The following is a 24,118-nucleotide window of genomic DNA, read 5'->3' as shown; positions in this document are numbered from 1 at the left end:
AAAAAGCAGCACACTTTCAAGGCTGAAAGTGGCCTGAAAACTCTTGTTCTTTATGTTGCTGATTAGTGATATGCTGTAGAAAATCATGAGTCATGGGTTTAGTCCCATGTATATCATGGGTCAAATGACTCGTGAACACACCAAGCAAGGCCACGTTCTCGGAAGTTTACACAGTTTCTGGTCTGGTCCTGCCCTCAATGGAAGCTGGGAACACAGTGAGATATTTAGCACCACTTTCCTATAACCTAGTCCGCATCCCGTGGACCCAATCCATCCTTGGGGGATTTGCCTGTTTGTGCCAGTGTCCGTAGGAGGCAAGGGTTTGCTGTGGTCGCTGCCACAGTCTTCCCCCTGCGTGTTGCTGCCGGGGCGTTTCCAGTGCGACTGGAGACACGGGTTCTGAGCAGCCGTCCTCACTCTGGGTCCGCCAGGAACCTGTCCGTGGGCATCTCTACCCTGGGCCAGTGGTATTTCTCTCTCTCTTTTTTCTCTCTTTCACTTTTCTTTCTTTTCTTCTCATACTTGTAGGAGGGGCTCTGCAACGCAAAAAGCAGAAGTAGAAGGATGAGAAAGTGGGAGACATAGAAGGGTTAGCTGTTCGTGGAAAGTCTTAGGACCTTGTCCTTTGACACCACTGGCTTTAGAGAAGTCCTCAAATAGAAATGTGGAGAGAACTGGAATTCAAGTGGAGGGTGGCAGGGGTGTGGATCCCCAGGCAGCCTCGTTTGAAAAAGGCATAGGTTGCGATGGGCGGGGGTACGGGGCAGCCAAAACAGCCAAGGCAAGCTTGTTTTGCAAGCTGGCAACGCAGTTAGGGCTGAAACCATGCTGGGGAGGCCTGCAGCAGAGGGTCTTTGAACTCAGTATTCCATTTCAGCAGGTTTCTCACCTGAGTCCGGGGGAGGGTTCTTGGGGTGTCCCCTGCAGGTCTTTGAGCGAGAGTGCTGGGGTGTGGGAGAGGAAGTAGCAGGCCCATCCCGGAGCCACTCCAGGGCAGTGCTGGCATCCAGAGCCCCCATCATCCATCGGTGGGGGGTCCGGCGGGAGCCAAGGCGGCGCTCGCGGAGAACGCCCCCGTGGGACGTGGGCCCAAGCCTGCACTCCACCCCAGGACTCCGAGCATTGTTAACGAAGGGAAACTCGGACAAAGTAAGGAGACAAAGAGAAGAGATATGTGCAACACCAAAGCACTGATACTTAGCTGTGTGTAGACATGCAAATCAGTAGAAAGAAGGCTAGAAACCCAATAGAAAAGATAGACAAAGGCTCCCCAAAGAGACAATTCACAGAAGAGGGAACCACCATGACTGCCAAGTGCATGAAGAGCTATTCAAATTCCCTAGTCATCAAGAGAACCCAGATGGAAGTTAGGAACCACTTCAGATTCGTCAGATTAGCAAGCATCAGAAAACTGGAAAGCCAAGTGCTAACGGAAAACCAGAACCCTCCCGGTAAGTGTGGAAGTTCCAACAGCCACCCAGGAGAGCACCGTCGGTGCTTTGGGAAGCCGAGGGTGCGTGTACCCTGTGGCCTGGAAGTCCTACTTCGAGGAGAATTCTCCCACAGCCCATAAGGAGACAGTTGAAGACAGGTGTTCGTAGCAGTGATGTATGTGACAGGGGCACTGAGGCCAAGCTAAGGGGTGCATCACTGAAGGGTGTGGGGGATACTAAGAGTACTGGATGCTCAGCGTGGCGTATTACATGCAACTAGCAGAAGTAACAAATGAGATGCATGTGGAAAACATTAGAGTTGAGTGTAAAACCGTAAACAGGATGAGTCTTATACACGACAGCATGTTTGTAAATTTAAAGCATCCATATAGGAGCCAAGCCATGTATAGAAGAGAACCAGACAGGATTCAAGGAAGCTGCCTGAGCACACCGAGAGGGGCCTTGTTTACAGTGGTGACGCGTCACAAACCGAGGAGGAAAGAGTCAACTCTGCCTATGAGGTCATACAATGAAGTGTGGTGGGTGGGGGACGAGCATCCCTGGAACCAGGGGAGCTTGGGTTCCAACCCCAGTTCTACCACCTGTAAGCACTGGGGATTTGGGCAAAGCATTCATTCATTTCATCCACAAATATTTAACGAGCACCTACTCAGGGCCAAACACTGTTCTGGGCACCGTGGACACGCTGGTGAATAAAACAGTGTAACATAAGTTACCCTGGGATAAGTGCCGGGTAATGTGATACTGACTTTAGATTGCATCATCACGGATGGCATCTCTGACACCTGACTTTCCAGCAGGGATGCAGATGATGAAAGGACCCAGTTGTGAAAGAGCAAGGTTAAGTGCTTTCCAGGCACAGGGAACAGCATGTGCAAAGGCCCCGAGGTGACAATGAGTTTGGCCTGTGTGGCTGGGTAGGTGAAAGAGGGGCAGAGGGGGCTTGAGGAGATTGAAGATGTAGGCGGGGAACAGATCATTCACAGCTTTGTAGGCCTTCGTCAAAAAGAGCTCAGATATTATTCTAAACACAATGGAAAACCAAGAGACAGTTTCATACAGAGGAGTGACTTAGCAGCATACTTTAAAAACAAAACAAAACATTTTTTTCCTTAAGAGTAATACACAGAGAAAAAGATGAGATACATTTTAAAAGATCACTTTGGCTGCTGAGTGGAGACTGGATCGGAGGAGTGGAAGCCACATAAGCTTTCTGAGCCTCAGAGTCCACACCTGCCATGGTGAGAATACCCAACCGGTGCAGAGCCGCGGTGAGTCAAGGTGGGAACACAGTCTGGTCCTAGGAGTCTCCTTGGCACTCGAGGCGCAGGCTGGGACGCGCAACGCTCCATCTCGGGCCTGGGGTGCCCCTCCAAGCCCAAGACACAGACCTACGAATTGCAAGCCAGCGAGCGCTGCACCCGCTGTGCCTCGCGTAGGCGGCCGCTGGGAGGCGCCGGAAACTCTGCGCGGTCCCCAAAGGAGGGCCCGCCCACTGGCCCGCTCGGCGCTCGGCAGCTCCGGCCTGCCGAGGGCGAGCAGGGGCGGGGCCGTTGCGTGGGGGCGGGGCCTCGGCCGGGGCGCCGGACAGTCGCAGTCTTAAGCCTACAGCACGGGGCGGGGCCTGCGTGCGGGGGCGGGGCCGCGGCGCTCGGGGCTGGCGGGCTCGGATGGCGGCGGCGCAAGGCTCCTGAGCGGGCCGGGGCCATGAACGCCGCCCGGCCCCAGTTCAGCATCGATGACGCCTTCGAGCTGTCCCTGGAGGACGCGGGCCCGGGGCCCGAATTCAGCGGGGTCGCCCGCTTCGGGCCGCTGCACTTCGAGCGCCGAGCCCGGTTCGAGGTGGCCGACGAGGACAAGCAGTCCCGGCTGCGCTACCAGGTGAACGGCCCGGCCCACCTCAACCCCAGCCCGGGTCCGGGGGGTACCCCAGGCCGAGGCCGGACCCTGGAGAACCCCAACTCAAGGGAAAATCTGTCTAGACGCCCCTGCCTACGTAGCCACTGATTCAAGGCCCTGCCCAGACCCTCCCAATTCTGATTTTGGTCCCCAGCCACCGAACCCGGGAGTTCTTCCCCTAGCCCCAGCTGGAAATCCCACCCGGTGTCCCCACTTATCCTGAGTCGGGACCCAACGCCCTCTTTCCCCGCTGGGCTAGAGAGCTCTTCTTGTCCCTGAACCAGATCTTGCCCAAACTCCGGAGCAGACCCTCGAGCCTTCCACTCTCCCGCTTCTGTTCTGGAAGTCCCCACCCCATCCTGCCCCCGCCCCCACTCCCCTACCCCAGAGCTGGAGGCCCTCACTCACCTGATGAGTCCTTACCCATGCCTTGACTCCCACTAAACTGGGAATCTCCAATCTCCCTGAGGGACTTCCGCCAAGATCCTTTTATTCGAGCCCTGTATCAGATTCCCGCGACCCAAACCTGAAAACCAGGACTTTTGCCCTGTGGCACTCCAAATCCGGAGCCTCCATACTGGGCCCCTGAAATACCATTCTGAAAGCTCCACCCTGACTCCCAAACTTGGGGGCGCTCCTGGCCCTGGGACCATGTTGGGAGCCCTCAACCAGCACCCCCCCCCCCCACCTCCTACCTGGGTTTCAGTTTCTGTGAATCATCAAACCTGTTTTGCGGGGAGGGTGGAGGGCCAGGTGAGCAGCTGTCAAGCGGCCAGGCAAACAGCTGTGTAGGCTTGCTCTCCTCTCCCTGAGAAGGGAGGAGGAAGGGCCTGGGCCCAGTAACCCCTCTGAGCCCTGTGTTCTGGAATAGAACCTGGAGAATGATGAGGATGCAGCCCAAGCCTCTCCGGAGCCGGATGGGGGAGTCAGCATCAGGTCAGGGCCAGGTGGGGACCCGGCCTACGCCTCTAACCCTGCTCCTGGCTCCTTTCCCCAAGGTCCCTGGCCAGTTTCCCACCTCACACTACTCAGCTCTGTCACATCCTGTCCTACAAGGATTCCTAGCCCGATCCCCATGCCCCTCATGGGCTCCCCTGTCCTGCAGGGTCACCCTACCCCAGTGCCAGCCTCACCCCCCCCCACACACACACCCCCACCACGCTCTTTCTCCTGCAGAAAACCCCTAGCCTGGTCTAGCCCCTACCTTCCCCCAGGTCATCCGTCCTGCAGGAATCCCTAGCTCGAATCTGCAGGTTTTTTCCATCCTCGGTCCTGCAGAGACCCCAGCCCTTGAATCCTCCTCACTTTGTCCCCTCTCAGTGCCCCCTCTCCCGCAGGGACACCCATCCTAATCCCTGTACCAACCCCCACCACGTCATTATGACCCCTTCATCACTTGCCCTGCCTCTCACTGGGCCCACCTGGCCAGCAGGGATTCCAGCCGAACGTCCATCCGCAGCTCCCAGTGGTCCTTCAGCACCATCAGCAACAGCACCCAGCGATCCTACCATGCCTGCTGCAGGTGAGAGCCCGCCCTGCTTAAGCCACCTGCAGTCTGTGACCCAGAACAGGCAGCCCTGGCTTTCCCCCTCGGTCCTCTGGGTGGGGAAGAGTGATGGGAGAGGGTGGGGCTCTTGTCACTTCTCGCACTCATCCTGCTGTCCTGCCCCCCAGCTGGACGCAACACCCTTTGATCCAGAAGAACTGTCGGGTAGTGCTGGCCTCCTTCCTACTCCTGCTGCTGGGGCTGGGTGAGTGCCCCTGTGGGTCCCCTGCCTACCCCCGTGAGGGCGCCGTCCTCCCTTCGTGCAGGGTCTGGGTCCCCCTTGGCCCACGGAGCCTCCCTACATCCAGCTGAGTGCCATCACCCCACCCCCATGTTACAGGTGAGGAAACTGAGGCCTTAAGAGGAGCAGGCCCGGTCTCCTGGACACACAGCCAGGAAATCACACATAGTGGAAAAGGGAACCTGGTCCCATGCTCCAAACTTTTTTTTAACTTAGCCATTTAATCCCTCATGGAGCAAAAGAGCCAACAGCCACCATTTATTCTGTGGCTACTTCAAGCCAGCCGCAGGGTAGCTTATTTCCTGCCTTACGGAGGTCACACAGAAAGTGAGAGGTGGGACCGTGACCCAGAACCAGTACGGAGACAAGTGCTCAGGGATCTGCCCATCCCCGTCGACAGGGATGCTGAGCACCCTGCCGGCCCGACCCACGGAGCACCTGTCGCGTCCCCATCCCTGGAGTCTGAGAGCTGAGGAGGACCCCTCCCTGGCCCTCACCGGGTACACCTATTGCCCAGATGGGGAAAGCGAAGACCAGAGCAGACAGATCTCCCAGCCAGATGTTTTCTGACTCATTCTACGGGGCTGAGGAATCAGGATCCCCAGCAGGGACCTAGGGTCGGGATCAAGAGGGGCTCGTGAGGACAGCCCAGCTGTGGCAGCTGCTCTCCATCTTCCAGCACGGTCAGAGTCCCCTAGCCAGAAAGCTGAGCAGCATCCTCGCCTCGGCTCTGGGTGTCTACGTGTGGCGGGAGGGAGCCACCAACTTCTCCGGTCCCCACTGCAAGCTGGGCACTGGTCACACGGGCGACCTGCCTTATCCCATTTCATTCTTTCTCCCAGTACCCACAAGGGCAAGCATTATTACCATCCCAGTCCAGAAATAAGGACAGAGGCTCAGCCAGGTAAAGGGACTTGCTCAGACCTCAGCTGTGAGGTAGATGAGCTGGGATTTAAACCCACATCAGTGACATTACCAGGCCTATAAAGGGCCTTTGTAGGACTTAGAAGACACCTCCTCTGAGTGGGCAGGGCCCCCAGCCCTAAGCCAGGGTGGCAGGTAGTGTTTCAGCCCCCACCATTCCTTTTTTCAGGTGCTCTATACGGGGCACCAGTCACCTAACAGTCCATGGTGGCCCCTCGAGCCTTCATGCCATATCGCTCCCTTGCTGGAAAGCCCAGCTCCCCCACCGCCCCCAATCCCATCCTCTAAGCGGGGACCCAGGACTCTGTAGGTCTGAAAAGTTGATCCAGCCATGACTTCCCCAAACCCACTGTTCTCAGCCAAAGTTCACATCCCTCGTTGGGGTCTACAGGCCCTGCCAGACTCCTCAAGCCCGGGCTCTTGCCTCTCCAGTCTTCCACTCTGGAAGCTCCTGGAAGGCCCCAAGTTCCTTCCAGACTCTAGGCCTTTGCCATGCTGCTCCCTCCGCCCGGAGCATTCCAGTTCTTTTCTGCCTGCACCAAGCCCATAGCAAAGCCTCCAGAGTCCAAGCGCCTCCTCCTTCCACATGCAGCTCTCCGTCTCAGTTTCATCTTCTGTGAAATGGGGATGATAATACCTGTTTCATTCAGTCACGGTGACAATAAAGCAGTGCAGGTAACAAGCTTAGCCCAGTGCCTGGCAGCACCTGGTAAGTAACAACTAAATGTTAGCTGCTATAGCTGTCACCACCCCTGCTCAGCGTCATTGCTACCGCCTCCAGGAAGCCCCTCCCGATCCCCCAGGCTCCCCCTGCCGCCTGCTCTGGCCTGCCACACCCCCTATCACTGGATCGTAGCTTGGAGTTTCTTGTTGGTTGCACCACTAGGGAAGGGCCATGAGGGCAGGGACCTCATTCGCTTTTCCCTGTGGGATTCCCAGTACCAGGCACACAGCAGGTGTTCCATAAATGTTTGTCGATTGACTAAAGGCCACACCACGGAGCAGAGGAAAATCTCACTTCAGACATTTCCCAGGCCCTGCCAGGTGCCCTGCTCTGAAAACACAGAGCTTGGTGAGCTTCCCAGGAAGGGTCCTCTGGCTAGGGAACCCTCAGTTCAGATTGGGGACACTCCTGGGGCCTAAGCCTTGCTGGGGGTGGTGGGTGGAGTTCCCCGCCCTGCCGCCAGCCCCTGCCCCCGCCTCCCCCCCTCACCCTCGCGGATCCATCTGTGCGCAGTGCTGATCCTGATCGCCGTGGGACTGGAGGTGGCCCCCTCGCCAGGTGAGCGCCCCCTCCTACCTCCGCAGGCAGCGGGATTCCCCGCAAGAGAAAAACTCCTCCAGGACCCGCGAGCCCCCAACCCCCTCGGAAGTTTGCTTCCACCCTCACAGCAGGAAAGGACCCCTTTCACCGCAGGGAGACTTGACCAGACAGTGACCCGCCCCCCCCCCTCGGTCCCGCCCCGGTGCCTCCCAGCCTCGACTCGGCCCCTCCTCCTGCAGGTGTCTCCAGCGCCATCTTCTTCGTGCCCGGCTTCCTGCTGTTGGTCCCGGGAGGTGCGAAGGGCTCCGGGCAGGGGCGGGGCGGGGCTGGGGGCGGGGCGGGGGCGGGTCTCGGCGCTGACCGGCCTCGCCCCCGCAGTCTACCACGTGATCTTCATCTACTGCGCCGTCAAGGGCCACCGGGGCTTCCAGTTCTTCTACTTGCCCTATTTCGAGAAGTGAGCCGCCGGCGGACCGCGGGGATCCAGCCTCGCCTTCGAGCGGCCCCAGGGGGCGCTCCTCGGCCCCGCCCCGCTCTGGTTTCCTCATCTCAAGGGAAGGACTGCAGGACCCTCGAGCCCCCAGCCCCCTCGAAGTTTGCTCAGGAAGTTTGCCCACCACCCAGGCCCGGGAAACTCGTCCCTTGCCTGTTCTGTGCCTTAACTTATTCTCGAGCCTTGGGGCTGCTGCGTTGTTGTTTTGTGCTAATAAAAGAATGTACTTCACTCCAGGAGAGACCTTGATCTCCCTTTCCCGCCAACCCTGCCCAGCCCGTCGGCCTGGCCACAGCCCCTCCCGCAAAACCTGAGGGAAGCGCTGGCTGTAGGCAGCTGAAGGCTCCAGGACCACCCGTCTCCCCCCGTTGTACCCGCGACGGTCCTGATGCTCTAAGACTTGCTCCTCCGTTTTAGGTGCGGAGCTGGGCCGGGGACTCTATCCTGCAAGCCTGGAGCAGCCTCCCGTCACCACCCAGCCCTTAGCAGAGCTGGCCCTGCCCATTTCTCCACCTGGAGGCGCAGCAGCCTTGGTGCCTGCCCAGGGGGCCCTGGCCGAGGGCACTGGGATGACGCAGGCCTGGGGCCTGGAGGCTGGTATCCCGGTTGCAACGTGGCTCTGGGGCCCTGGGCTGCCACAGCTCTGAATGTGGGCCACGACAAGGCAGCAGCCCAGCCCTCTCCGCCCATTGCCCTACTTCCGGGCTCAAGGGTTGGGAGAAGCAGGGGTGAAGACAATGAGAGGCAGGGCGTGTGTGACAGAACCTCCGTGATCGAGGACTCTCCACAGAACAGTGGAAACAAACCAACTCAGAATTTGGGGAAACCAAGGCATCTCAGAATCTCACGAGCCAGGAAACAATCTTTGAGAACCCTGAAATCTGAGATCATAATAGCTACCATTTATCAAACTCTTAGAAGGCAGCAGGTCCTGTGTTGAGCACTTCGCACAGGTTCTTTCTGATAATCACCACCTCGGTCCCATTTTACAGATGAGGAAACCAAGATCCAGAGGGACGGATTCGCCCAAGGGCAGGGTTGGGAACATAACCCAAGGCTTCCAAGACACCTGGGGGTGGGAGGGAGAGGTGAGGGCACCCAGCCTGTGTGGTCCCCAGCCGACCACCCCGGGGAGGGAGGGCTGACTGAGGAGATCCTGTTCGTACACTTAGAGGTTTATACTCTGTCTTCCGAGTGAAACACGAATGGCGATGAGAAGAGACACGGGCTGTGCCGCAGCAGCCAGGAGAACGTCTTTGGGTTTCTGTGGCTTTGCTGAAAGAGTTAACACCCAGACTCCTGTTCCCACTCTTGTTCTCCTGACCCCCCGGACTTCCCAACCTCAGCCCCCAGTCTGGGCACTTTGGGGGGCACCGGCCGGATACAGGAATTTCTAAATCAGTGGCTCTCAAAGTAGCTGTAGGAAAGGATCAGTGTTCCTTTCTAATCCATCATGGACCAATACTGTGGTGGGATCAAATAACAATTGGAAAAGTGAGAGAACAATGACGTTCAGAACATAAGCCCACAATTTGTGTTCCCAGATTAACCAGACCTAAAATCACATTTCAGTGAATATAATCAGAACAAACAGGAAAGAAGGAAAGTTATGAAAACTATTCACTGTGTGCAAATAGGTAATTAATACAGAGTTGCTACTGTGCTCATAACTTTTTATCATTTCACAATCTTTTTTTAGGTTTATTTTTTATTTTTGAGAGAGAGAGAACGAGTGCAAGCAGGGGAGGGGCAGAGAAGGCGGCGGGGGACAGGGGATCCAAAGAGGGCTCTGTGCTGACAGCAGCGAGCCCGACGCGTGGCTCAAACTCATGAACCATGAGATCATGGCCTAAGCCAAAGTTGGATGCTCAACCAACTGAACCACCCAGGTGCCTCTGTCATTCCACAATCTTAACACCAAGTTATTCCAGAAGTAGTGAGTCTCCATATAAGACTACGGCAAGTATAAGCAAGCCGTAGCCCACAGGCCCAATACAGTCCCCAAGATAAAAATGGCGTTTCTAGGGGCGCCTGGGTGGCGCAGTCGGTTGAGCCTCCGACTTCAGCCAGGTCACGATCTCGCAGTCCATGAGTTCGAGCCCCGCGTCAGGCTCTGGGCTGATGGCTCAGAGCCTGGAGCCTGTTTCTGATTCTGTGTCTCCCTCTCTCTCTGCCCCTCCCCCGTTCATGCTCTGTCTCTCTCTGTCCCAAAAATAAATAAACGTTGGAAAAAAAAAAATGGCGTTTCTATTTTAGTAACGGTTGGGGGCAAAGTCAAAGAATAGTAAGATTTCGTGAGACAAAGAAGTTTACAAAATTCAAATTGCAGTGTCAATAAACCAAGTTTAATCAGTTAATTACCAAATTTCCACCCCAGCCATCCCTGTTTGTATGCGGCCTGGGGCTGCTTGGCAATTTTAACTACAACCGCAGAGCTGAGCAGTTGTGACAGAAACCGTAGGGTCCTCAAAGCCTAAAATCTTTACACTATCTGGCTTTTTACAGAAAAAGTTTGCCAACCCTTAGTCCGTATGAACGTGTCGACAGAACACTGAATCACAACATTTAAGGTTTTCACGAGGGGCGCCTGGGTGGCTCACTTGGCTGACCCTCCTGCTTTGGCTCAGGTCATGATCTCACAGCTCGTGAGTTCGAGCCCCGCGTCGGGCTCTGTGCTCGCGGCTCAGAGCCTGGAGCCTGCTTCGGATTCTGTGTCTCCCTCTCTCTCCGCCCCATCCCCACTCATGCTCTGTCTCTCTCTGTCTTAAAAAAATTTTTTAAAGAATTTAAAGTGCTTGATTTTTGCTGGTTAATTTTTGAAATCCAAACTGGGTTGACAGTAACGCTATCCTCAGGGGATCATGAATAGCTAAACTCTAAATGCAACTTCTTCTTCAGTTGAAAAATACATCGATCGTTGTGTCCAGACGAGGAACGTTGGACTTCTTTAGTGAATTGTGACTCATTTTATCCCTAATGCTTTTTGCCTCCTAGCCCATTTCTGTCTGCTATGCCTGTACTTTTATGAGTTTTCTTTGGTTCATTTTCTCCTAGTAAATCTGTGTTGCAAGCAAGCCATCACTTTCAGCCTTTTGATTCTCATGATGCTGCTCGAATGTGCCTTAGATCCTACACTCTGCTGTGGGGAAGAGGCTGCTCTCTGCCCCCCAGTAGAAGAACCTTTGGTTTTTAGCTGGGCACGTGGCCACCCCAAATAAAGACTGCATTTCCCAGCATTCTTTGCAGCCCCCTGTACCAGGTAAGGAGCCCTCCCTAATAGAGTACAAGTGGCTCACGCTCTTTGTCCCTCTTTGTTCCTTGTTCCTGCCTCCATCGTGTCACCTGGAAAACATAGAAACTTGGGCATAGCCCGGCACCTGGTGCAAGGAGCTTGGGTTCCTGAAGACCATACGGCTGGATTTCACCTAAGAAATAAACTTCTCTCCAGTTTTCAACGTTTATTTATTTTTGGGACAGAGAGAGACAGAGCATGAACGGGGGAGGGGCAGAGAGAGAGGCAGACACAGAATCGGAAACAGGCTCCAGGCTCTGAGCCATCAGCCCAGAGCCCGACGCGGGGCTCGAACTCACGGACCGCGAGATCGTGACCTGGCTGAAGTCGGACGCTTAACCGACTGCGCCACCCAGGCGCCCCTCCAGTTTTAAGGCGTTGCTATTTGGTGTCTCCGTCAGTCACAGGGAACCCAATCGAACATTGAACCTTTCTTCTGGGACTGAGACTCTCTTTTAACCAAAAAGCTTAATCTGCTTAGAATTGTTGTAATTTTGATACGTTTAGGGATTACTCCTATCTTCTGTTTTACTTTGTTTTAATGTTTTCATCAGGTTTTTCTTTACTTCCTCCCCCCCGCCCGCTGTCTAGTCTTCTGGTTTAATCAAGAATTATTCACTTTCCCTCTTTTCTTCCTCTACGGATTGGACCATTGAAGGGAACATTCTATCTCTATTTCTGTTATATTAATGGCTTCAAAATAAAAGATGAAGATTTGCACTGTTTTGAAGTTTATTGCGGGGGAGGGGCAGAAAGAGGGGGACAGAGGGTCCGAAGCAGGCTCCGCGCCGACAGCGGAGAGCCCGATGTGGGGCCCCACCTCAGGAACCATGAGATCACGACCTGAGCCAAAGTCAGGCGCTTGACCGACTGAGCCACCCAGGCGCCCTGTATTAATGGCTATTCTGAAATGGTTAACAAAGTCTGAAGCTGACCAATGCATCTATTCTTCTCTAGGAAAGATGAGGAAAAGATTTTAGCATATCTAAAGTATTCCCTCCCGTCTTCTGTTTTATTTTGTCTATTATTTTAGTCCCTCCTTATTTTGAAAATCCCCCAACTTTTTTTTATCGTCACTGCCTCTTTAGCTCCACAAATATGTTTACTGATCTCTTTCCTGACCATACTTTAGTACATACTCGCCTTTCTTCTGGTCTGAATTCCCTTCTTACTGAAGGAAATTCCCTTCAATGAGAGCACATGGGTAGGAAACTCTTGCCAGCCTCTGTTTCCTGAAAAAAGTTGATATTTCACCTTCCGTCTTGAATAACGATTGAGTGAGGTAAAGTCTTCTTGGCTGGCAATAGTTTTCCTCTGCATGCTGAACAATTTATTCCACTGTCTCCTGGCATTTATTGTAACCAATGAAAAGTCTTTGTAGAGGGGCTCCTAGGTGGCTCGGTCGGTTACCGACTTCGGCTCAGGTCATGACCTCACCGTTCATGAGTTCAAACCCCGCATCTGGCTCTGTGCTCACAGCTCGGAGCCTGGAGCCTGCTTCGGATTCTGTGTCTCCCTCTTTCTCTCTGCCTCTTCCTCATTCGCATTCTCTCTCTCTCTCTCTCTCTCTCTCTCAGAAATAAATAATAAAACATTTTTAAAAGAAGAAGAAGAAGCCTTCGTAGGGCCTAATTTCTGCTCCTCGGTAAGTAATCTGACTTTTGTCTCCAGTTGAATTGTGTATAGGGTTTTCTTCTGTGTTCTGAGTTCTGCTGGAATGCATCTAGATATATATTTGTTTCTGTTCATCCTTCTGAGGCTCCACTGTGTTCCTTCCATCTGGGCATTTGTCTTTGTGGAAGTCTTTATGGAAGGGTTTCAGCCGTCACGTCTTTGAGGGTTGCCTCGTGTCCATTCTTTGTATTTTCTCCTGAGACTCCTGATGATTTTTAACTACTCTTTAATATTTGCCACCTGTTTATCCCTCAGGGCTACCTTATAGGTGATTCCTCACATGTAGCTTCCCGTTCACTAATCTTCTCTCAAATGGTGTCTAATCTGCTGTTTAACCAACCCATTGTGGTTTTTTTTTTTTTAATTTTTTTTTTCCCAACGTTTATCTATTTTGGGGACAGAGAGAGACAGAGCATGAACGGGGGAGGGGCAGAGAGAGAGGCAGACACAGAATCGGAAACAGGCTCCAGGCTCTGAGCCATCAGCCCAGAGCCTGACGCGGGGCTCGAACTCACAGACCGCGAGATCATGACCTGGCTGAAGTCGGACGCTCAACCGACTGCGCCACCCAGGCGCCCCACCATTGTGCTTTTTTTATTCCAATGGCTATCTCCTTTATTTTCAGAAATTCTTTTATTCTTATTAATCTTCCTATTCTGTTTCATACCATTCTGTTACTACCTACTGGCCTCTCTCCCTTCTTTTATATCATTTCTGTTTGCATTGACTTTGTGGCCTCTTTCGGATTTTTCTGTTACTTACACTTGGGGGTGTTGATTTTCCTGTTTGTTGCATCTGCCTCGTCTCCCTCACGGGGACTTGTTTTCCCATGTGATCTGTAAGTCTTTGTCATGAGTTCATCTTCCGAAGTGACAGGGCTGTTGTTTGTTAAGTCCCATGTGCTCTGGGTTGAAGAGTGCTCTTCCGGTAGCTTCTCCCTATTTCTTCAGCTTCCCATACCGTGGAGATAGACCACACTCCTGCCTAATGTGCCAGCCTGAGTCCCAGGTTCCTTAGGGTAGCTTTGTCCACTCAAGGCCCTAGACGTCCGTACCCTTGCTACTTCCTCACGCTGGTAGATGGAGGTATCTTTTGGTCCCCTTTTCAAGAACAGGGTAGCCCTCTGAGACCCGGGAAGGTGCTCAGGCTCCTGTCCTGTTCCCCAGCCTCTTACAGGTCTTCTGTCATCCATGGGTGTCAGAGCCCAGGCTTCCGAACCTCTCTCCACGTCTGAAGCCCCCATGCTGTCCCCTCTGTCCCGCCACCCGGCTCTGAGTTCTTGCTTTGTCTTTAGTACTGGGGTCATCCCTGGCTTTCTTTCAAGTTCAGTTTTTGTCTTTTTAACATTTTTACACGGGTAGTGGGAGGCATCCAGCCACGCTCTCAATTCACCATGTTTCCAGAATCCCCCCCAACTCCACGCCCCGCCCCTGTCTGTGATACTGCGGTGCCGGGGAGCTTGCTACCCACCGAGGGTGTGGAGAGATCCAAATCTTGCTCACCCTGGAGAATGATGGACGGCGGAGTGCAGGTTCCCTCCGGGCAGCTCAGGTGGGAGGAAGGTGAGAATGAAGGGGGGTGGGTGACATCAAGCAGGCTCTCCAGCCAGGTGTTGTCAAGGACCGAAGAAGCCTGAGGGCTGCTGGGTGGTCTTCCATTCTGAGGCCTCAGGGGGAGGGCGTACGGCATGAACCCTGCTGGCCTGGGGCCAGCGGGGTAACGCATTCTCCCTTCTAGAACTTCAGTGGGTGAAAAGCATCATCACAAACTCTGGAGGAGAGAAGGGCAGGGCTTGGGCCAGTCCTGGTCAGGGATCCCAGGACGTGCTGGGATCATCCTGGGAGCTGGAGGGGTGGGGGGTCGTCTGGGAAGGAGACTCACCGTCAAAGTCTACGGTGCCATCCCCGTTGAGGTCCACTTCTCGGAGCATCTCGTCCAGCTCAGGACCCGCCAGCGGCTCCCCCAGCAGAGCAGGTGCTGCCTGCCGCAGCTCTGCCACTGTAATTCGTCCATCTCTGTCCCTGTCAAACTAGGATCCCAGCAGGGCTCAGTCCCTCCCACCCAAAGCTGGCTCTGCCCGGACCCATTTCCTCCTTGCCACATCCTGTGCCTGGATGTCCCCACCTTCGCCCACCGAAACCCTCCTCCTCCTCCCAGGCTGAGACAATAGGCCCCTCCTCCAGGAAGTCTCCTTGGGTGGATCCTCCAGCTGAGAGCGAGATGGCCCCTCTCCAATCCTCCCTGGCCCAGTCCCACCATCTGCAGGGCTCTGGGCCTCCAGAGGCTGGGCCCCCCCCCACCGTCTCTCTGGCCCAGATGGGAGGCCAGTAGGTCTGCCGCCCAGCTGCCCACCCAGCACCCGACTCGGCCACGCTCCACACCTCTCGGAAGGCGATGCGCAGCTCCCGCACCCCCAACATGTGTGCTGTCTCCTCCCTCAGCTTTGGGCCCATCAATTCCACAAACTCCTCGAAGTCCACACGGCCACCCACTGCGGAGGCAGAGTGTCACAATGGAGAAGGCTGGGGCCCCGAGAAAGGACTTCACAGGCGCCCACCTCTCCCCAGCTCTACATCCAGGAAGGAGCACCCAGCATCCATGCCCTCGGGGATGGGGGTAGGAGGTCAGAGCCCCGTTCTCCACAGAGATGACAGGGCCAGGTGCCTGAGTGCTCTCAGTGACCTGTGTCAAGGGGGAAAGAGGCCAAGGTTTGGAACCAGGCAGCCCTAAAGTTAAGCCCTGGCTGTGCTGTCGATGGGGCGTGGGTGACCTTGGGTGCCGACGGCCTTGGGCGACTTACTAAACCTCCTTCCTCATCCCGGGGCAAGGGTGAGAGAACCCACTCTTAGGTGCTTCCGGGGGTGTGCAGTTGGTGGCTCTGACATGCTGGGACCCCGTGGGCAGCCATAAATGCCTCTTAAGGAGTATGCCCACGTAGTCCCGCCGTTCTAAGACACCATCGATTACGAAAAGCACCGGTGGTCAAATAACAGCTTTGGGGAAAGAAAAGCATTGCGCTAAATGTTCGCATCAGGTGTAAGCCACATCCCATTTTGCAAACCACAGAGCACATGCAGGTGTCCTGGAATGAAGGGAATCTGATATTTGACAATTTAGCTAATGATAATCACACAAGCGCACGCCCATCCGACATTTAATCGCCCGGAGCGGCCAGGGTTCTGTCACAGTCGGTCTCACTGAACCTCAGGAGGCTCTTTTCAGGAGCCTCAGGAGGGTCAGAGAGACAGAGAGCCAGATGGCTGCCGCCTCGCCCCGCCCCGGGCCGGTGGGGCTCAGCCACTGACTTCGCATCTTGACGTGCTGGGAGACCTCGATGAGTTCCATCTCAGTGGGCATGTAGCCCAGCGTCCGCATGCAGGTGCCCAGCTCCCGGTAGCCGATGTAGCCGTCACGGTCAGTGTCAAACTCTTCAAAGGCGGCCTGAAGCTCTGCAGGGGAGGGAGGTCAGGCCCGGGCAGCCCGGCTCAGGGACACCTCCCACCCACCACTGCCGCCAGCAAGGGCCACTCACCATCCAGCTCCTCGGGGCCCAGCTCGCGGTCCTGCAGAGGCACAGTCCAGCATGTCCCTGGGGGCCATCCTGCCTCCTCCAGCCCTAGCCCACGATGGCCTGGGTAGGGCCAGTCTCACAAGGGCAGGAGAAGGCAGCTGAAGTCCCACGCCCCCCCGAGAAAAGATGGCACCCCCCCCCCCCCACTTCCGGCTCCTGGGGCCCAGAGCTCTCCCAGAATCCTGGGTTTGAAGACTAGCCCAAACCAGCCAGGCCCAAGACCAACCCTTCCCCAAACCCTGCCTCTACAGCTCAGGCTCCCGGGTCTGGAGCAGAGGCGCTAGGAGGCCTGAGTACTAGGGGCAGGGCGGGCGGAGTCCAAGGGCACAAGTGTGTCCCCCTCCTCCCCAGCCCGGGCCCCACCTGACCTTCCCGAAGATGCGGTTGAGCAGGGGCCCGTATGTCTTCTGGGCAGCATCGTGCTGCGTGCCAGAGTGGTGTCGGTGAGACTGGCGACGACCGGCTGGCCTGGGGGCTGCAGGGCCTGTCCCCTCCTGCCCTTCTCCATTCCCAGAGAGGCTCTTGCTGCTCCCGGGGGCCTCGGGGCCAGGGACGGGGGTCTGCTCCTCGGAGCCACCAGCACCCTTCCGGGACCCTCCGAGTCCCCTGTCCTTCTTGCTCCTCCTCCTGGTCAAGGGCAGGCCCTCAGCACCGCTCCCGGAAGCCACAGCCTCCACAGGAGGCTTCTGGGGGTCTGGGCCACGCTGCCCCTTCGCCTGTTCTGCGGCCATGTGGAAAGGGGCGACAGAACTCTGCGATGCAGCACCAGGGAGCACCCTTGGTTCTCAGGGACCATAAAGCTGCTTACGCACCCCTACCCTGAGAGCTGACTGCCTGGGATCGAGCCTTGAGGGGGATTAGGGTAAGTGAGGCAGGCAGCTCCGGGCCCTAATCCCGGCCCTCTGCCTGAGGGCAGAGACAGATGGGTCAAGAGAACTGCCCTCAGCGACAAGGGTGCCGGGACACGGTGAGCTTCGGACTCCGGCTCCTAAGTGGCCTCAGGAGCTGGGACACCCAACCACTTCACCTCCCTGAGCCTCAGTCACCCGATCTATGAAATGGGGGCAATATTGCTGGAGTCAAGGACTCAGCCGGGTTGTGTGACACGAGCAGGACTCAGCTAAGCAAGGACGAGGGAATTGCCCCTCACGGGGACATCGTGGCTGGGGCAGAGTGTCTGTGAAATTGAGGAAGCGAGGCCAGATCACAGAGACTGAGGGACATGGGGGTGATTTCGGAGGAGGTGGCCTCCGGGGGGACCCAGAGCCTACCCTGAGGCAGAGGGGCCCAGGGCGAGGAGGTTTTAACCACGTGGCTCTGTCAGGGATGGGGTGGCCTGGCTGGTCACTCGGCCCTGCTGAGCCGGGGTTAGGGTTTCCCAGGGAGCAGCCCCATGCCCATGAATGTTTGATGTCTTCTCAGCTTGGGTTTCACGTCGGCCGCCTTAGCGCCGCCAGGCGCCATGTCCCAGGCCCCGGCGTGGGGCCCGGCAGATGGCTGGACCACTGGGCAGGCAGGCACGCCCCTGTTCCTTCCGGCCAGCGGCCTGCACCTCACAGGTAAGCCAGGCCTCACCTGCTGGGGCTCGGGGGAGCCCAGGGCTCTGATCCAGTAGAGGCTGGAGCTTGCAGAGTGGGGTCTGCCTGAGCACTAGGGGAGAGGAAGCCACGGGGCTGAAGGCCAAGGGGCTGGAGCATGGGCCACGGGCAGGATCCAGCCTTTCTGGGGCACCTACTTCCTCCCCTGGCTCAGCGCTGCCATGAGGACTTTCTCCGTGTTCCAAGGGAAACCTCCTTGGCCAGGGAGGGAAGGCGGGCGGAGTGGGGGTCGAGGATGATGAAGGGGCTCCAGCTGCTTCCAGGACGGCCCCAGGCTGCCGGGCCCTGAGTTGCAGACCTCACCCTGAGTTCATGAGCTGCACTTGCTGTGGGGAAGGGCCTCCTCTGGCCCAGGCTCCTGCCCACCCTTGGCCTCCTACAGGCCCACGGGACTCCGAGCCTCCCCTTCTTGGAATCTTAAACACTTGAACTCCAGGATACCAGAAGGAAAGGGGCTCGCGACGACCCGATGATCCGATGATCCGACCGAGTGGTTTTCAAATTGTCTTCCCTAGAGCATCCCCGGGGCTCCACTGTAATATTTTATTTGAAGATTCACCAGCTTTAAAAATATGTTTGAGGGGCACGTGGGTGGCTCAGTCAGTTAAGTGCCTGAATTCAGTTCAAGTCATGATCTCGTGGTTTGTGAGTTCGAGCCCCGCGTCGGGCTGTCTGCTATGAGCAGAGAGCCTGCTTTGGATCCTCTGCCCCTCCCCTGCTCTCTCTCTCTCTCTCTCTCTCTCTCTCTCTCCCTCTCTCTCTCTCAAAAATAAACATTTTTTTTTTAAAGAGAAAAAACTGGGGCACCTGAGTAGCTCAGTCGGTTAAGCGTCCAACTTCAGCTCGGGTCATGATCTCGTAGCTTATGAGTTCGAGTCCCACGTCGGGCTCTGTGCGGACAGCTCAGAGCCTGGAGTCTGCTTTGGATTCTGTGTCTCCCTCTCTCTCTCTGCTCCTCTTCCACTCACACTCTGTTTCTCTCTGTGTGTGTCTCTCTCAAAAATAAATGAACGTTAAAAAAAAATTTAAGGGGCACCTGGGTGGTTCACTTGGTTAAGTGACCGACTTCGGCTCAGGTCATGATCTCGCGGTTCATGAGTTCTAGCCCCGTGACAGCTCAGAGCTTGGAGCCTGCTTTAGATTCTGTGTCTCCTTCTCTCTCTGTCCCTCCCCCACTCATGCTCTGTCTCTCTCTCCCTCTCTCAAAAATAAATAAACATTAAAAAAAATTGTTTTTAAAGGATGTGGATATGACATCTTTATAGAAAAACATTTAAAAAATTAAAACTAAATAAGGAAAACAGAAAAACTGTAAAATATATATGTATATACATGTATATATCTGTTTAAAAGCCTCGGTCCAGTCTACTTGGGCACACTGGGATTCCGCGTGGCAGAAGGCTTAGGTCTGAGTCTCAGTCCTGGCGCCTCTCGTCCTGTCTCTGACCTTGGGCAAGTCACTTATCCTCCGAACCTTCCTCTCCTCACCTGTAAAATGGAGTGTCTGAGGACTACGCGAGGTAATCTGTGTAGAGTCCCTGGCAGAGGCTAACTGCCCCGAAGGTGATGACGATGGCTCAGAGAGGGACAGTGACTTGCCTGGAGGTACACAGCACCCTCTCTCATACTCAGTCCCTCATGATTTCATTGGTTCATCAGGCACCCGCTCCGTGGCCAACAGCACACTGGGGACCTCGGATGGACACTGCTATGGAAGCCAACCTGGGTGCCGCTGGCCACGGGCCCCGCACGGAGCCGGACGATGAAGACGACTACCCCCAGGGTGGCTGGGACACGGTCTTCCTGGTGGCCCTTCTGCTCCTGGGGCTGCCAGCCAATGGGCTCATGGCATGGCTGGCCGGCTCACAGGCCCGGCAGGGAGCGGGCACGCGGCTCGCCCTGCTGCTGCTCAGCCTGGCCCTCTCTGATTTTCTGTTCCTGGCGGCAGCGGCCTTCCAGATCCTGGAGATCCAGCACGGAGGCCACTGGCCGCTGGGGACGGCCGCCTGCCGCTTCTACTACTTCCTGTGGGGTGTGTCCTACTCCTCCGGCCTCTTCCTGCTGGCGGCCCTCAGCGTGGACCGCTGCCTGCTGGCCCTGTGCCCGCACTGGTACCCTGGGCGCCGCCCGGCCCGCCTGCCCCTCTGGGTCTGCGCCGGGGTCTGGGTGCTGGCCACGCTCTTCAGCGTGCCCTGGCTGGTCTTCCCCGAGGCCGCCGTCTGGTGGTACGACCTGGTCATCTGCCTGGACTTCTGGGACGGCGAGGAGCTGCCGCTGAGGATGCTCGAGATCCTGGGGGGGTTCCTGCCTTTCCTCCTGCTTCTCGTCTGCCACGTGCTCACGCAGGCTGCTGCCTCCCGGACCTGCCGCCGCCGCCGGCCAAGGCCCACGGCCTGCCGGGGCTTCGCCCGTGTGGCCAAGGCCATTCTGTCAGCCTACGTGGTCTTGCGGCTGCCCTACCACCTGGCGCAGCTGCTGTACCTGGCCTTCCTGTGGGACGTCTACCCCGGCTACCTGCTCTGGGAAGCGCTGGTCTACTCCGACTACCTGACCCTGCTCAACAGCTGCCTCAGTCCCTTCCTCTGCCTCCTGGCCAGCGCCGACCTCCGGGCCCTGCTGCGCGCCGTCCTCTCCTCCTTCGCGGCAGCTCTCTGTGAAGAACGGCCTGGAAGCTTCACGCCAGCGGAGCCACAGACCCAAGTGGACTCTGGGAGTCAGACTCTTCCTGGACCAGTGGCTGGGGCCCAGCCCCAGGTGAACCCCGTAGCACAGCCACGGTCGGACGCTGTGTCCCAGCCTCGGGGGAACCCCGCGGCACAGCCACGGTCGGATTCAGTGGCCCAGCCACAGGCAGAGCCCACAGCACAGCCACGGTCGGATTCAGTGGCCCAGCCACAGGCAGATTTTGTGATGCAGCCTCAGCTGAACGCCTCAGTTCGGCCACAGGTGAACCTTGAGTCCCAGCCCCATTTGGACTTTGTGGCCCAGCCACAAGTGAGCCCCGAGACCCCCGGACCTGCCTCCAGCCCAGCTCTCAGCCCCTGTGATGAAGCGTCTTCTGCCCCATCCGCGGATCCCACCCCGGAGGCCCCTGAGAACCCAGCGGTGCCTGCTGACTCCGAGGGAGAAAGTCCCAGCAGCGTCCCCCCAGAGGAAGCCCCTGGAGCGGGCCCCACCTGAGGGTCTGGGAAAGCTCGGGCCCATCAAGGCAGTGGAAGAGCCAGAGCCAGTCAGAGACGAGGGGAGCCATGGAGGAAGTCATCAAAGAAACCCCCCTCAAGTCCCTTGGGGCTGGCAGGAGGACTTGGGGGAAGTGAAAATGAAGCACCAAAAGTCCCAGGCAGTTTGTCGTGATCGTCTCGTCCCTACCCAGGTCCCCCTCAGTTTCTCCCTGGTTGGCCCCCCCCCCCACAGTAGCCCAACAGTCACAGCCGACAGGGTGCTGCTGGGCTCTGTCCTCCAGCACCCCTGGACCGCACTGCCCACCTCCCCCCCAAGCCTCAGTCCTGCGGGAGAAAGACAGCAGGGGTGACTTCCCTGAGCTTGTGCCGATCTCCCCGGAATCCTTCCTCCACCCTCTCCTCCCTGTCTCACCCTCTAACTCGGGCGTGAGGAGGATGAAGGAAGAAATCTCTGCAGAAAAGGAGGCATTTAAGAGCCAAAAGGAACCTGGGGTCCTGGGAGCCCACGCAGGCTGGCCGAGCCCTGTCCACCAGCCCCCTGCCCCCCACAGGCAGCGAGCCTGGCGCGGGACCTCCCTCAGCAAGGCAGCGGGAGCGGAGGCGATGAGAGCCACCGAGCCCGGATTCAAATCGGGCTCCGGTGACGGCAGGAGCCTGGCACACAGCAGGGGCTCAGTGAACAAATGTTCTCCATTCGCCGGCATCCAGGGAAGTCCCTGCAGGGGCTGGAGATGGAGGAGAGGAGGCGCCACCTTGGCCTGGGCATCTGGGGTCTTGTGAGCTTTGGGGCAGATCGGCTGTGCCCATGACAGTTCTGGGCCACGGATGCCCAGGGGGCCTGAGAGAGCGTCTGCTCCACTGAAGGGTTCAACTAGTGTCCACCTGCCCCCCCCTGCCGCCACCACGGGGGGCTGCAGGTATAGAGTGCTCAGTCCTGCCTCCATCTGAACCCCTCCTATGCACTCAGCCCACGCGCAGAGATGGGAAGACGTCCAGACAGAGAGCCCTGGGGACCAGTGGCTCCAAAAAGGGTACAGGCCCCCATCACACAGCATCTCTGGGGCAGAGCCAGCCTCTTCCCTCTCAAGGCGCAGACACGGCAAGAAAAACGGGGAAGTGTCGAAGGTCTAATTCTGAACCCCCCACCCTACTTCCCTTCTTCCCTTTCACTCTTCTACACCAACCCCCTGCTCGCTCGCCCTCCACCCCCCCCCCCGTGTTCCAAAATCGTGAGCCTCTTCCCCTTTACCCCCCTCCCCCAGTCGTTTCCCAGTAGCTCAGTGTTGTGACCTGTAGCAGCTGAGAGCCGCCCCAAGGCAGACACTTAAGGGCTATGCTTCCAGGGTGCTTCCATCTTAAAAAGGCAGCAGGCTGTGCGGGCGGCCCGGAGAGGTGCGGGCAGATCTGGGTTCTGGCTGCCGCTTCGCCTCGATTTCCTCCTCTGTACAATGGGGTGGTCATGTTCCCCTTGCAAGGGCTGCTGCTATCATGAACTGAGCCCAGGGATGCCGAATGGTGGCGGGGGCTGTGTTTGTGGCGGGGGCAATGCCAAGGGCACAATTAGGGCATGTCCTGGTGGTGGAACTGTGGACACCGAGGCCGAACTACGGACGCCGTTCAGCGATTTCTGCACAGGCACACATTTGTTGAATTCGGTCCTTCAGCAAATGTTTATCGAGCACTTGCTAGGTGACTCTCCAGCCAGCCTTCCATTCTGGAGACACATGGGTGGGGTTAGGGGCATGGCCGCTGGTGTCCCTCGGCGGTCTTTTGAATCCCAGCTCCACCGCTCACCAGCTGTGTGATCTTCAGGAAGGCTCTTGGCTTCTTTGGGACTCAGCTTCCGCATCTGTAAAATGGGGGTGATAACAATGGTTCCCGGGCCAGGCCTGGGAGCAGGACTGACCCACGGGCCAGAGCCCACGTGGGAGCATCCTGCCCGCTAGGCTTTGTCTGCTCCACCGTACTGCCTCCCCCTCTGCAAGAAATGCTTTCACCCTGGCCCACCCCATTGGGTGCACCCTCCCTGGAGGCAGGGACTGGTCTTGCAGTGTCCCTCCCCTTTCTCCCAGATAGCGGTCCCAAAGCTTTTTCAACATAGCGGGCAGATCAGGCACTCAAACCCCAGCGCCAGCCACCTGCCATCAACTCTGGTCCCCACTCCAAACCCAGCATTTCGGAGAGTGGGGCAGCCCCATCTCCAAGGTCCCTGAGGGGGAATCTCACCCATAATGGGTAATCTCGACCCAGGAGAGAGGGCAGTGCCATGAAGGGCTTTGTGGGATAAAGAGGAGTTCTCCTGGTGACCCACAGAGTTTTGTTTTGGAGGAAACATGCACACCCGAGGCCACAGAGGTTGAAAGGAGGGCTCATCCTTGACATTCTTCAGTCCATCTACCTCACCCCTAACACACCCCATGGGGCTGGACTCCTGTTGCCTTCTGGGAGACTCACGCCTTCTCCAGGTGAGAGGTACCCCTCATGGAGAGACTCATTCTGAGAGCTGTGAATACGAACATCGTCGATCCTACATTCAGGACTGCTGTTCATTCTTTCACTCAACGTACACGAATTGAATGCATGCTGAGCGCTAGGTCTCATTCCAGGTGCTTCGACACAGTGGGGAACAAGACCAAAGACCGGGTGCTACCCTCCACTTGCTGACATTCTAGCGGGGCGAGGCAGACAAAAAGCAAATACACAATGGTTACACAAGACGACGTCAGATCGTGATTCAGAAGGATATGGGGGGAACAAGTCAGGGCCAGAGAGTGACCAGTGAGGGGTTGGTTGGGGAGGGCCCTTTGAGAAGGCAACATTTGGGCAGAGCCCTGGAGGAAGTGAGGGTTGGAGCCTTTTCACAATCTGAGGGAAGCGTTTCCAGATGGAGCGAACAGGACGTACCCAGGCCCCGCAGTGGGAAGGAAGGTGGTTTGTTTCGGGGACAAGAGGATCAGTGTCACTGGGCCACATGCAGGGA

At 56.8% G+C, this 24,118-nt stretch overlaps 3 protein-coding genes and 1 long non-coding RNA gene across 15 annotated transcripts; 2 read left to right on the top strand and 2 right to left on the bottom strand.

Moving 5' to 3' along the window:
• Positions 1-23: 23 nt before the first annotated feature.
• On the bottom strand, positions 24-3,875 carry LOC121023980 (uncharacterized). Of its 3 annotated transcripts, none has more exons than XR_005787563.1 (3): positions 3,762-3,867; positions 890-2,845; positions 24-536 (listed from the first exon to the last, which is right to left on the bottom strand). It is a non-coding gene; the product is annotated as an uncharacterized LOC121023980 (long non-coding RNA). The 3 variants fall into 3 exon arrangements; XR_005787565.1 differs by having other exon boundaries at positions 2,688-2,845; XR_005787564.1 differs by lacking the exon at positions 890-2,845 and having other exon boundaries at positions 3,762-3,875.
• On the top strand, positions 3,081-8,060 carry TMEM134 (transmembrane protein 134). Of its 10 annotated transcripts, none has more exons than XM_040466273.1 (9): positions 3,081-3,335; positions 4,225-4,300; positions 4,813-4,875; positions 5,028-5,104; positions 5,983-6,044; positions 7,053-7,136; positions 7,302-7,346; positions 7,568-7,621; positions 7,707-8,060. In XM_040466273.1, exons 1-9 carry the CDS (start codon positions 3,193-3,195, stop codon positions 7,787-7,789), a joined length of 687 nt encoding a protein of 228 aa, XP_040322207.1. In that variant the 5' UTR covers positions 3,081-3,192; the 3' UTR covers positions 7,790-8,060. The 10 variants fall into 10 exon arrangements, 9 of the variants coding, with proteins under 9 accessions (XP_040322207.1, XP_040322209.1, XP_040322206.1 ...); XM_040466272.1 differs by having other exon boundaries at positions 3,082-3,335; positions 4,786-4,875; XM_040466275.1 differs by lacking the exon at positions 5,983-6,044 and having other exon boundaries at positions 4,225-4,289.
• A 5,316-nt stretch (positions 8,061-13,376) lies between these two features.
• On the bottom strand, positions 13,377-17,449 carry CABP4 (calcium binding protein 4). Its single transcript, XM_040465699.1, has 6 exons — positions 16,727-17,449; positions 16,320-16,350; positions 16,093-16,236; positions 15,169-15,278; positions 14,669-14,816; positions 13,377-14,557 (listed from the first exon to the last, which is right to left on the bottom strand). Exons 1-6 carry the CDS (start codon positions 17,087-17,089, stop codon positions 14,529-14,531), a joined length of 825 nt encoding a protein of 274 aa, XP_040321633.1. The 5' UTR covers positions 17,090-17,449; the 3' UTR covers positions 13,377-14,528.
• A 1,785-nt stretch (positions 17,450-19,234) lies between these two features.
• GPR152 (G protein-coupled receptor 152) lies at positions 19,235-21,920 on the top strand. Its single transcript, XM_040465688.1, has one exon. It carries the CDS (start codon positions 19,523-19,525, stop codon positions 21,134-21,136), a length of 1,614 nt encoding a protein of 537 aa, XP_040321622.1. The 5' UTR covers positions 19,235-19,522; the 3' UTR covers positions 21,137-21,920.
• The last annotated feature ends 2,198 nt before the right edge of the window (positions 21,921-24,118 follow it).

Source organism: Herpailurus yagouaroundi, unplaced genomic scaffold (assembly GCF_014898765.1).
Source record: "Herpailurus yagouaroundi ecotype Mexico unplaced genomic scaffold, PumYag 569, whole genome shotgun sequence".
Lineage (NCBI taxonomy): Eukaryota > Metazoa > Chordata > Mammalia > Carnivora > Felidae > Herpailurus > Herpailurus yagouaroundi.
This window is presented reverse-complemented; position numbering and strand designations above follow the sequence as displayed.